Source organism: Lutra lutra, chromosome X (genome assembly GCF_902655055.1).
Source record: "Lutra lutra chromosome X, mLutLut1.2, whole genome shotgun sequence".
In the NCBI taxonomy this organism is placed as follows: Eukaryota; Metazoa; Chordata; class Mammalia; order Carnivora; family Mustelidae; genus Lutra; species Lutra lutra.
In genome coordinates, this window is record NC_062296.1 from 3,556,160 (window position 1) to 3,569,082 (window position 12,923).

At 45.3% G+C, this 12,923-nt stretch overlaps 1 protein-coding gene across 5 annotated transcripts in view; it reads right to left on the bottom strand.

Annotated features, from left to right (window-relative positions):
- Window positions 1–289: 289 nt before the first annotated feature.
- Window positions 290–12,923, bottom strand: part of PASD1 (PAS domain containing repressor 1) — a 118,532-nt gene continuing 105,898 nt past the window's right edge. For all 5 annotated transcript variants that reach the window (XM_047716696.1, XM_047716693.1, XM_047716694.1 and 2 more), the window contains 7 exons: window positions 10,615–10,741; window positions 7,990–8,297; window positions 5,295–5,477; window positions 4,753–4,950; window positions 4,108–4,403; window positions 2,624–2,867; window positions 290–944 (listed from right to left, as the gene is read on the bottom strand). In XM_047716696.1, coding sequence (XP_047572652.1) covers window positions 804–944; window positions 2,624–2,867; window positions 4,108–4,403; window positions 4,753–4,950; window positions 5,295–5,477; window positions 7,990–8,297; window positions 10,615–10,741 — 1,497 coding nt within the window. In that variant the 3' untranslated portion in view covers window positions 290–803. The remainder of the gene's footprint in view (window positions 945–2,623; window positions 2,868–4,107; window positions 4,404–4,752; window positions 4,951–5,294; window positions 5,478–7,989; window positions 8,298–10,614; window positions 10,742–12,923) is intronic.

Below are 12,923 nucleotides of genomic sequence, written 5' to 3' on the forward strand. Positions count from 1 at the left end.
AGTGGGTAGCCTAGTATAGGCCCACTGGTTTGGGCCCAGTAAGCTTGTGGCTGCCCTCAGCATCAATAAAAGAGCCAGCAAGCTTCAGCCACACAGAGGGCCTGGGCACACGGCTACTCAGGGTGGCAGAAGCCATTGGTCTCTGCAAATGCGGCAGGGAGCAGAGGTGCCCATGAGGGGCTCAAGTCCCGGAAATGAGCCCTTTACTCAGGATCCCAGTACCAGTCAACTAGGTCAGTACCATTTCTAGGTTCCAAAAGACCAATCATAAGTTCACAGAGAGTTGCAAAGAAAGATATTTATTAAGCACTGGAGCTGTGATTATTTTAGTACAAAGCACCTGTGTTCATCTGATTTCAGCTTCCCACCATTGGAATGCTGTTACCTGTGATTTCCCCAACATGACTGTGGCTTAAGACAAAACAGCTTCTTACTAGATTATAAACCATGCTGGAAAACGTTTCTCGGCAGAAAACAAAAACAAAACCAAAAAACGGTATTCGAACCTGAGTAGACTCTGCAGCCTGCTCGCCCATGTTAGAACAGCTGTGTGTAAGGCCAGGCAGGAAGGTGAGGGACAGCAGTCTCCTGCTGGGGCCTGGCTGCTGTCACACATCAGCACAGGCTGCCTCTGCAATATACCTTCCAAGAAATGGGTTGTGCTCAACAATCCCAAACAGAACTTATCAGGAAAGAAAAGAAAATATCCACCCCCCCTCCCCAACCCCTATTCCAGGGGACTCTGTGAGCCTTGGAGGCCCCCTGGCCATGCAGGCCTCATTGGCCTGTCTGTCCCTCTTCTCTCAAGGTTTGGTATGAAAGTACTGCTGGTGCTGGTTTTCGTCCGAGCTAGACCGCTCAGCAGACATAAAATAGCTGATATGGCCTGGTGAGTATTCTTCAGGGTCCTGGAAAGCCTCGGGATTTGCCTGAGGAGCTGACACCTGCCAAGAAAAAGGTGGACGAGGTGAAACTTTCCCTCTAGTCCAAGTCAGCAAGCTGCTGAGAAGTAGGTCTTTGGAACACAGACGTACAAGGCGCTGGCAGAAGGTGCAGATGGGGACAATGGGGTTCCTCTCCACTTTTGTCTTCCAACAACATCTTGTCTTAAAGACTAGCAAGAGTTGCCCTGGTCTCCCCCAAAGTTTTCTTCATGCCTAAGACTACGAGGTTCTGTGTCTGGCCCTCCCTAGCTGGGCCTCTCTGCCATCCATGGCTAGCCAAAGGCTTGGAAGCTCTCTCCCTGGCCCTACCCTTGGATCCTGCTATTACTCTGCTCAACCTAAATAACTTCCATGCTGAGCCTGACTGCCAGCTAAGGTTGTTGGGAGAATGCAGTAATACCAGCATGGGTTGTTGTTACCTTTCCCATCACATTTCATTCTCCCAACAACCTTCCAGGCATCCTCCCTTTTCCACTTCCTTGGGATAGCTGCTCTGCTCCTAAGGGCCCATCCAGATGGCAGTGCCCTGAGAGCAGACATGATGAAGGGTTTCACCAGAGTCTGCCTTGGGAACTGAACCACAGGGTCCACTGAGCATCTATGTGCTCTTTTCATGAGAGCAGTGCCTCCTATGGGTCAACTTTCTGGAGGATTGGCAGCCCAGCTGGTCAAGGTGTATATGTGAAAATAACCACACATTTAGCCATTTAAAATTCCAAACTCACTCATTCTGCCTTAACTTACTGGGTTCTTTTTGCCTTGTTGCTGTCATTAGTTTTTTTTTTTTTTTTTAAAGATTTTATTTATTTATTTGACAGACAGAGACCAGAAGTGGGCAGAGAGGCAGGCAGGGAGAGAGAGAGAGGGAAGCAGGCTCCTGTGAGCAGAGAGCCTGATGCCCTGATGTGGGGCTCGATCCCAGGGCCCTGAGATCACGACCTGAGCCGAAGGCAGAGGCTTTAACCCACTGAGCCACCCAGGCGCCCCCTGTCATTAGTTTTAAAAAATCAGAGGTTAGGCTCCATTAAGATTTCTGAAGGCAGAATCAAAACACCCTTTATAAGTACTGTTAGATTGAGCGTGTTTGGTCCCAAGGGGCCTGCTGAGAGTCTTTCTGGGACCAAACCCAGTAAATGACTTCCATCTGGATCAGCTGTCAACACTGCCCTGGAAATATGACCATAGCAGATGGTCCCTGAGGTGGGGGTCTTTCCTGGCAAGTATGGAGCTCCCTGTGGATAAACACCAAGCACATTGCACAGAAGGACCCTTGGTTCATTTTTTAGTACAATGAACCACACCCACACTGGGCCCGGGATTTTGCAGCAGAATGAATGATCCACAGGTTCAGAAAGGGATCGGGGCTTGGGCAACAAGCTCAGGATATGGCATGACTCACTTTATCCAGCTAACATGCTTGAGAAGTTTTTACCTCTGATCGTATTTAATATCCATGAGGACAGCTCACTTTTTCATGAAAACTTGAGGGAATCAATTTACTCAGCAGTGTGTGCCGCCGCCATGCGAGTAACCGCTCTCGAATTTACTGAGCTCTGAAGTCTGGATTTCACACCCAGAGCATACCGCTGTGGTGTGTGCTTTTTGGGGAAGGGGCCCAGCCTCCATGCCGAATGCCCTGACCTAGGCTGGGAAGCATAGGGGAAAGGAAAGGTTTATACCTGGGGCCAGGTAGCTTGGTCCTGCAGGCTGTTGTGCTCACTGGAAGGCCAAGTATTCACTTGGAGGTAAAGGTGATGCTGTGAATCTGGTGGCTGTTGCCAAAGCTGGATATAATCCTGTGGGGTCTCCAGGGTGACTAAGCTGGAGTCAGAATGTATGGGAGACTGAGGAAAGCTGGTAGAAGCGACTGTGTCAGAGCCCGGGCTATACACCATGGACACCTTCTGCTGCTCAGGAAAAAACCTGAAAAAAAAACATGTTATAGTGATATGGGTCTGGGACCCATGACCCAGGAGCCATTGGCTTGCTCTTTGGTAGGTGCTTATGGCACAACTGGTTTTGGTGGCTAAATCAGGATTCACTGGTTTGTATCCTCACCTTGCCCTAAGAAGATTCCATTTGCCAAAGTCAGGTGAATGTAAAGACTGAGGTGAATTAGTCTTTTGGCTCCAGTGGTTTTATTTGTATTACTTGGACAGTCCTGAATCTTCCACAATGGTGATCTCTGTGGCCTTGGGCCTGTCACTTTACCCATCCAAAGTCAGGGACATGCCCTTTGTTGCTGTTTGGGGCTGCCGGGCTAGTTCCTCCCTGCAAATCCAGTGCTGTCTCTACAAGAGCCCCATTTATCTTGGGTAAATAGGGACTTCTGAATCTGTACTTCCTACAGCCTCCTCAAGTGGATTCTGATGAAAAGGCCTGTGGGAAACATGGCACTAACCCACCCACCAGACATATTAGGGTCACTGATTCTATAGGGGAGACCCAGAAGGAAATCTGGAGAGCTCTGGGAAGCCTGCTCAGAGAGCTGGCATTCGCTCAAAAATATTTACTAGTCACCAAGCATGTGCTCTACAACCCCTTCACTGCTGAGCAGAGCCTTCTCTTTCTGGCATTTGGGACCACAGACTTATTACTGAGCAGAAAATGTGCTCATGTCCTCATACGGCCTTCGAGAACTTAGTTCTTCAGGGAGCTTAGCTCCTTGGTATCCAACGAACATGTAGCAACTGTTTCACACCCACTTCCCTCACATAGGTTGTTAGTTCTGTGGAGACCCCTTCTTCTGGTCTGCTGTGATCACCAGATTACAGTGGAGTGGGAGAAGAAAGCTGGGAGCCATGGAGTGACTCAGCTATGGGCACATAAGACTGCTCTAGACGACCTGTGCTGTAAGACTGGGCTTGGGTGGGTGGAGCCAAGCAATATCAAGATCTGCCAGTTCCCTAGCTTGGGAGCTTCCATATCTAGGCCTCCTATTTTCACAGTCTCCTCCGTTCCACCAGCACATGCTTGGCAACATACTGTGCATGCAGAGGCGGGGGTCTGGAAGCCACAGAGCTAGGTGAGTGGGAGCACACTGCTTTTGATGAGGGGGGTTGGGTGCCCTGTGGGTAAGTCACTCATGGTCTCAGGCAAAGTGTCTGGCCATGAGGGGAAAGCAGGGACTTCTGCACTTATCACTGTTCCATGCACTTCTTACCTAGGGCTGTCATCTTCTTCGTCCCCCAGGGTATCACCTTGATAGCAGCCAGAGGGCTGTTGTCCAGCTGCTAACTGGACAGGAACGATGGTCTGGGTGTGCATGAACGTCATGGGGTCCTCACAGAGGGGCACAGCTACGCCGGCCTGGCCTGGCAGGTATATCTGCAGCTTCTGCCTTCCCACCACGGTGCTCGGCGGCTGGGGTTGCTCCTGCATCTGCTGCTCTGACAGAAGCTGGTCCTGTGCCTGCTGCAATGGCTGCTGCAGGAATGGGTCCTGCCCCTCCAGCAGTGGCTTCAGAAGGAGAGATGAAAGGACCTTAGTGCCCGCAAGAGTCCCCCAGAAGCTGACAGAACAGCCCTCCTCCATTCTCCTAGAGCAGATGACAGCAGCCCTGTGCCTGCGGGTGTGGTCAGGGTGATGTCTATGTGTTTATCCGGGCACAAGGCACTGCCATCCGGGATACACATACGTGTGCCTGGGAACGAGTGTCTGGGTCTAGCTCGCCAAGAATTTTTATCTCAGGCAAGTGAACCGCAGCCAACTGATTAGGCACCAACCCCTCAGGAGAACCAGGTGAGCCCCAGTGTTTATGACAATAAAATCTCCTTTCAGCTCCCCAGTTGAAACAGGCTTTCCATACCTGGTTGGAGTCATCACAAGTCTCCTCCAGCTCCTCCGAGAATTTGAAAGAGCAGGGTGAACATGAACCACAGGAAAGGCTGATCTCCTTGAGGTCTGGGAGGGACTCCTTCATTTGCTCAGTGCGTTGTTTCTTGGGCACTGGCTCCAAAGACTGGAACTCAGGATGGTCAAGGTGGTGTGAGATGGTTGGCTGCATCTGGAAGGACACAGTATCATGGAGGTCTTATTCAGAGGCTGTACCTTTCCTCAGGGAACAGGACATGCCTGGGACAGAGTGGGACAGGCCCCCTGGGAAGGCTTGGCTATATAGGACCTGTGTCTGCCACTGCCAGAGCCTGGCTGGGCCGATCTCAGCCACTACAGCCAAGAGACCAAGAGCACAGGCAAAAGTCCCTGCCAACCACTCCAAATGCCCCACTGCCGCCCTGAAGCAGCTACTCTCCCTCCTAGCAGACCCCGGTGACTGACTGCTTGACAACTGTCAATGTCTCTTTTTTCCTCTCCCTTCTGCCACTTACTTACTTGGAACTGGCCTCTGACCTGAAAGGTGGAATCCTGTATTCTCTGAAGCTGTTCCTTCATCATTTCCAGTGCATCCCGCTGGCTTCGGATGTCAGCCTGCAGCATCCGTGTCTGCTCTTCCAGCTGCTCCCTGAACTTTTTCATCAGCTCCAGCTCCCGCTTGTTGATGTATGACATAATTGATGGCGGTGGTTGTATTGACTGTGGGGAGGAATTGCTTGTGGCTCACAGATCGGGACACCAGGGTCTCCAAATCCTACCAGACTGTTTTATTGCCAAGTCTGCAAAGACTGAGAATGAGAATAATTCCTGCACTCCCAATTTCCTTCATGACTAGAAAGTCTGAAGAAATGGCTAGAGAATCCAAGAATTCAAGATCAGAAATGGATCATGGGAATCATGCAGTCTGATTTTTTTCCTCAAAATATAAAACCATGGAACTGGCCCCAAAGTGTGAAGCAGCCACCTGCCCAATATCCTTAGTGGGAGAGTCAGAGCTCAGTGGGTCATCATATCACAGACAAGGCACGTGGGAAACGTCTATCAGATACCCCCATTAGCAATGGGGTGAGAAGAAGTTCAAATGGCACTTCCTTTGTTCCAGGCACTCTTCTCTAAGCACTTGCAAAGAAATTCATGGATCTGACCTTCACAACGTCCTAGAAAGTACATACCTTCCCTACACAGTTATAGTAGAGAAAACAGGGGCCTGAAACAGACCAGAGGCAGGAGACATAGAAAGGAAGGGACACATTTGAAAGAAATTTAGTGGACACGCTTCTTAAGTGACTGGCTGAGGGTGGAAGGAAGAGGCAGGGCTCTTGAGAAAGAAGAGACCTTCTGTGGAAGCTATTATTTGCCTTGATCTGGGTTGGCACTGTGTGCATAAACAAGATGAGAGAGCCACAGTCCCGATATTAATGATGAGAAGACACATATACATGCAACTGCTAGAGAACAAAAACAAGAGTTTATTCTATCGTATACTGTGGCTAATGGAAGAGCACAGCTGAGTCATTAAAAAGAGAGCAAAAAACATGCAAGCTGTTTTTTTCCCTTGTAATAAAAAAGTCTGAATTTTTAAGCCAGTGAAAATTGCCCAATTGTCCTTTTGTTGTAAACTATGTAGATATTCGTATAAAAAAGGAGGCATTCATTAAGCAAATAAATAAATAAATAGAATACTCTAAACTAGGGACTGGCAGCCACAGACCTTACAGGTTATCACATTCAAATTCCCATTCTCCAAGCAGGAACTTCTCTCTGCTGTCCCTGGCAGATGAGCTACAAAGCTTGTCTCACACCTCTCCGTTGAAGGGGAGGGAGCACACCACCTGGAGGAGGGACCTAACGCATCTGAGAATGGCTTACTTGAGGGGAGTGGAAAGCTGCCTGCCCGGAGCTGCTAGGTCTCCACCCTAGTTTAATGCACTGGAGACTCGCTTCCGCTTCAGGAGCACGACAGCTGTGCAGCTACTTGGAGCAGGCTTTCCTGTCCCTTGCCAATATCCCTTCTCCAATGCCTTCCACGGTGACTAACTTCCACTACTGACAACATGACATTTTCCAGCCTCTCTCCATCCTGGGCTCTAGCTTCTGGATATACTCCAGTCTGTCAATCCATGGTACCCCACATAAGTCCAATACGCTACCATATGCAGGGCTGTACTACCCACACTCATTGCTGCTTATTCTGGCTATTGTAAACAAAAGTTACATTTAAAGTTTAGTTATGACTTTATTCAAAGCAGAAGAGAAACTTGTCAATGGGAAAGTGAAACCACAGCTTTTTGGCAAATAAAGACATAAATAAAGACAACATGGATTGCTACAGAAATGTGTTTTAAATTGTTCAAAAAATTTTCACAGCAGTCCAGAAATCCCCGCAAGGCAAGCAGACCATTTCGAGGTCGAGAAACTGAGGCTCAGGGATATGGCAAGGTCAAGGCTGGGGCCAAATTCAAACAACTATCTTCTAGCCCTCAGTTCTTTTGATTATAAAAGAGGGAGGGACTCATCTTAGGCTTTGTAATTAATGTACACAATTCCACATAACAGACCATAAATTCATTATCTTGCCTGCCAATCCTGATTTTAATAATCCTGCTATTATAAAAGATGATTGTCCAAATCTGTGATTATGTACACAAATTTGCAGATTGAAGAGCAACAGAGTAGTAAATCCAACTGCACTGATTTGACCTCGAACCTTACACTGGTGCTGACGTTTGAAGGTTGGATACAACTAGCATTCTGAAAGGCATGTTTCTAAACTAAAAAAAAACAAAGCAAAACAAAAAAACCTCCATTGGAGAAACCTAGCTCGTGGTGGGGATGTGTTGGTATGGTAGCCAGGAAAGTCATCTTCCCAAGATGGTTAGCATCCCCTTCCAGGTGATAAGGAATACAGCTCTTAAAAATACTGCCTTTTTTTAGTAGATAAGCTGCCTATTTGGCCCAAACTTTCTCTCAAACCCAAAGTGTCTTTACATATTTCACATTAGAACAGAGATTTTGTCTTTCTTAACCTCCCACCTCCCTGTTTGTTAGGGTCCACTGGATACCCAGCTGCATCTGAAAATGCAGTATGACAGAAAGAGTGATAATAATAGGATGTTTTCTACAAAGCAAACTTGAACACAAGAGTGGAAATTCAGGGCTTTGCAGGGTTAGTGGTCCAGACAAATATGCAGAGCAAGACTCCCAGAGGTACCTCATCACTGATGCCAGCAGCCGCACTGGAGGGTGAGCTGGCCTCCTGCTCAGCCTGGTCTGCCTGGTCCTCCTGCTCCACTCGGTCCAGCTGTTTGTCCTCCTCCACCTGGTTCAGCTGCCCCTCCTGCTCCAGCTCCTCCATCTGCTCCACCTCTTCCTCTTCATCTACTTGTCCCACCTCATCCACCTCATCCATCTGCTCCATCTGGTCCACCTCTTCCAGCTCGTCCACCGGTTGTACCTCATCTACATCAGAAACCTGTTCCACCACCGGCTGGAATTCAAAGCTTTGCGAAGATGATGCAACTGAAGAAGAAAGCCCAGTGGAACGCGTGACCAAGAAAGCAGAAGTACCAACATTATCAACAAGATTTACAGATTTCTCTTTATTGCCTTTATAAGTCATAAAAACAGGAGAGTTCAGCCTTGTTCCATGTTAAGGATTAGATGTGCCAGGTACCAAAAGTAATTCAGAACATTCCTTAAAAATGTGTTCATATTTGAAAATAAAGAAAAAGGAAGGAGTGTCTCACTTTACTTCCACCCACCCAAGTGTAAATGGATAAGTACCCAAACCATTCATGTTGAGTGTCCTTTCATCATAAAATTCTTCTGGCCATGCTTCTGGAAATTTGGTACCTTCCAACTGATAATACCAAATCAAGCATAATCATAAATCACTTCCCAAAATGTATGTTCCCCAGAATGTGGGGATCTCTGGAGTGCTCTGGAAGTGCTGGTGGAGGTGTTGAAAAATGACTCTCCTTCAAAAAAGCAAGCTGGACAACATTATTTGAAGAATACAAAAGGGCAGAGTTATTTTGGAAAATAGTTTGGCAGTTTCTTTCACACATATTTCCCATATGACCCAGTTGTCCAGCTCCCAGGAATTTAACCAAGTCAATTAAATGTTTGTATCCACACCAAAAAACCTCTATGCAAATGGTTATAGTAGCTTTATATATAGTCACTGAAAAACACGGAAACAACCCAGATGTCCTTCTGCAGATGAGTGGATTTTTAAACAAATAACTGTGGTACATGCACAAGGTACAGTACTACTAAGCAAGGAAAGAGGAATGAACCACTGATTCATGCAACATGGATGACTCTTGAACGCATTTCATTAACAAAGCCAGACCAAAAAGGTGAGAGACTGCATGATTCTGTTATTTATGTGACATTCTGGAAAAAGGAAACCAGAGACCAAATACAGACCAATGGTTGCCAGAGAATGAGGGACGGAGCTGGAGTTCAAAGACAACACAAAGGAATCTGGGGATGGCAGAACCATTCTGTCTGGTACTGTGGTGGCAGATACAGGACTCCTTGCCTTTGTCAAGCTGACAGAAGCATACATCCCAAGGAGTGAACTTTACTGTATGCAAATTCAAAACTAAATTTTTTCTTACATGTTTCAGAAATCACAATCATGGGTTCATGGACTCCGCCCCCCCAATCAATTGTTTTGAAAAGATTTTTTTAAACAAAATTTGAGATTGGCAGCCATAATGTAAGAGTTGTTAGCTAGCTATTAAAAAATAGAGGTATTAGTTAGTTAGCTATCAGTTTAGTTAGATATTAGGTTAGTTATTAGTTAGTTAGCTATTAGGTTAGCTAGCTATTTAAAAATTAGTTGTATATATGAAGATTCCACAATGCAAAGACTCCATGCTAGGGTCAGCAAATTAGAGGACAGGATCTGCATTAAGCATCCGGCACCACCTCAAGTTTTGTATTTTTATACAATTATATTTATGAAATGTCTTTAATATTGAAACTTACATAATAAGTATCACTGTTTCTAAGAGACTATCCTTTTTGTCCTATACTAAAAATTCTTCTTATAGTATGTTTTTTTTAAAAAAAACAAGAGGTTTCCCTCTCCCCCCGGGGGGGAGTCATTTCGGTCTTGCCCATTTTACATTCTTACAGTGATATCAAGGAGACCAAAAGTACTAAGAAGGCATATCACATTTAGAAAATGATTGACTCTACCTTCCTAAATATCAACAAGACAAATAACTATTCCTTCTTTTTCTCTAAAAAATAAAGTTCTGGGGCACCTGGGTGGCTCAGTGGGTTAAGCCTCTGCCTTCGTCTCAGGTCGTGATCCCAAGGTCCTGGGATCGAGCCCCACATCAGACTCTCTGCTCAGCAGGGAGCCTGCTTCCCCCCACGCTGCCTGCCTCTCTGCCTAGTTGTGATCTCTCTTGGTCAAATAAATAAAAATCTTTAAAAATATATAAAAATTAAAAAAAAAAAAACCAAGGGGTTTCTTTGGACTGCAACCACTGCAGCATAGCAGTGAAGATTAAGTAAGGACAAAGAGATGAGATGCTACTCCTCCAAGGGCTGAGCGCTAGCACCAATCTTTAGAAGATTAAATGTTAATGGGACAGAATAATACCATTCCCAAGCACTTGAACCATTGATGAGATATTCACTTTGATCACTCTCAAATCATCATCTCAAAAAAACTTACAGAAGATGAAATTAGTTCAGTCTTGTGATTTTTGCATCATTATGAACAGAACATTCTCATCCTCTGAAAAAACAAGAACTACCCTATGGGCCAGTTTTTCTTCTGATAATCCCTATCCACACATCCAAATGTACCTACCTGGTGATGCCAGTATGCTTTCCAGGGACGATGTGCTGGAATCATAAGATATATCAGATTCTATCCTAATTACATGATCAGACTCTTGGGGGCCATACTGCTCAACCGTTCCAATATCAACTTGATCCTGGGAATTTCCAAATGAGGAGAAAATGACATTTCAATTTGGAGACAGATACATAAACAACAGGAAACACAGGCAGAACACAAACCATCATGAAACATGTCCTTGAAAAATATTGCTGGAAGGGAATAAGCAGTGATTATAGGTGCCACATGCTATACTCTGACAAAACTGAGAAAATAAACACAGTACAGATGCGCTAAAAGCACAAGCCTAAGAAAACTGTGTGTCACCAAAGGCTGTGGCAGAAGAAGAGAAAAGGAAAAAAAAAAGGAAAAGAAAAGAAAAGAAGAAGAGAAAAAACAAAAACAAAACCACCTTTCCCAGGTGTTGGTAGGATGCTAACCCGGCCATGGGCGAAGGGCACTGCCACCAGAGGGCCTGCCAGATGGAGGCTGCTGGACAGCTGCTTCACGTCTTCAATGGAGATTGAAGTCAGAAGTATTTATTTTTTTTAGATTTTTATTTGTTTATTTCACAGACAGATCACAAGTAGGCAGAGAGGCAGGCAGGGAGAGAGAGAGAGAGGAGGAGGCAGGCTCCCTGCTGAGTAGAGAGCGCAATGCGGGACTCGATCCCAGGACGCTGGGATCATGACCTGAGCAAGGGGCAGAGGCTTTAACCACTGAGCCATCCAGGCGCCCCAGAAGTCAGAAGTATTATTACCAAAAACCATCTTTACTATAGTTGCACAGAGATGGAAATGGCTCTGGAGAGCTTCTAGTGCAACCTCCCCCTTTGATAGTGTCAAAGAGGACAACGTCACACAGCAAGGCAGCCCCAGAGAGATAGAGAGAGTCCAAGGACTTCAAACCCAGTGCTCTCTTCCCTAATCCTGGTGCCTCAATTGAAGCCATTTGCTGCTTTAAATTGTACACATCATATTCTGAGTTTAGTGATCCCCTTCTGCTTCCTTAACAACTAGATCCTTTTTGAACAGTCTGCAGCTCACTGTTCATATGAAATACAAGTACCTGGTTTAGCACAGGAATCTTTTACATTTCTGCTGAAAATTTTAGTGCATCAGCTGTGTTTTGTTCTAATTTGTTTTTTCCAGCCTGGATTAAGACATAGACCCATGCCAATTTTTCTACAAAGAACCTGTTTGTTGGAACATACTGGCCCAGATCAAATCCCAGCATTTGAACTTCAGGACACTGCACAACCTTCCCATTCAAGCGCACTATGTTTTGTCCTTAAAAGAAGCGATATGTTGCTGGGGATGTAACAATCTTTTCATTATTGAGACAGAAATTCTGGTGAGATGGTATTCAATAAGATTCAATAAGATGGGATATGACCTTTTTTCCCAGTCCTTTCCCTTCTGCTTTTTATCATAGTCATATATCAATTTAGTCTTTAGTTCCTTGCTTCTTGGATGTTTCAATAGAAATGTGTATACAAAGGTATTGATTAAGATGTCCATTTTTTGTGTGTTCATATGTTTTATTTAGTCTATCAACATAAATTCACTAAGCTTAAGTAAACTTAAAATGACAAAATCATGTGTACCAGTGGTAATTGGCCTGGGGTGGGGAGACGGGGGGAACAAAGCAAATAAACTATTTCAGAAAAAAAAAAAAAGATACCAGTGAAGGGGAGCAGATTTGCCACCTGGAAACTTGCTGTGGCAACTGCAGGGCTCGTCTAATTGTTTCCCATGTCTTAGGAGTCCCTGTCCTTTGTTGCCTAATGACTGACCATTTTCTTGAAAACTATTATTTCATACATTTTTGTCATGGGAGCAGGAAAGTTAAATCTGGTCCTTAGTCATGCCATCTTGATTAGAAGCAGAAGTTTCTCAATTCCGTGAAATATCAGACAGTTACTGGAATGATTAAAATTGGCAGACTGAGACTGAATGGGAATAAGCAAAAATAAATAGCAATTGTGCCATAGTGGTGGGATTATGGGTTTCTTTAAAAAAATTCCATTACATGTTATAATTACTTAGGTTTTATAAGTTTATAAAGTGAGAATTTTTAAGGCCAACTTTCCCCAAGACACACTAAATAGAAGGATTCTGGGTGTTCACACATTACACACTGCAGATCCTAGGTGAGTATTTGTGGACTGATGAAGTCAGGCTGTCAGCAGCATAGACACTGGAATGATAGCCAGAGTTCTATGGGTGTCTTGGCCTCTTTTCCTAGAATAACAGCAATTAGTTTGTGTGTAAACAGAG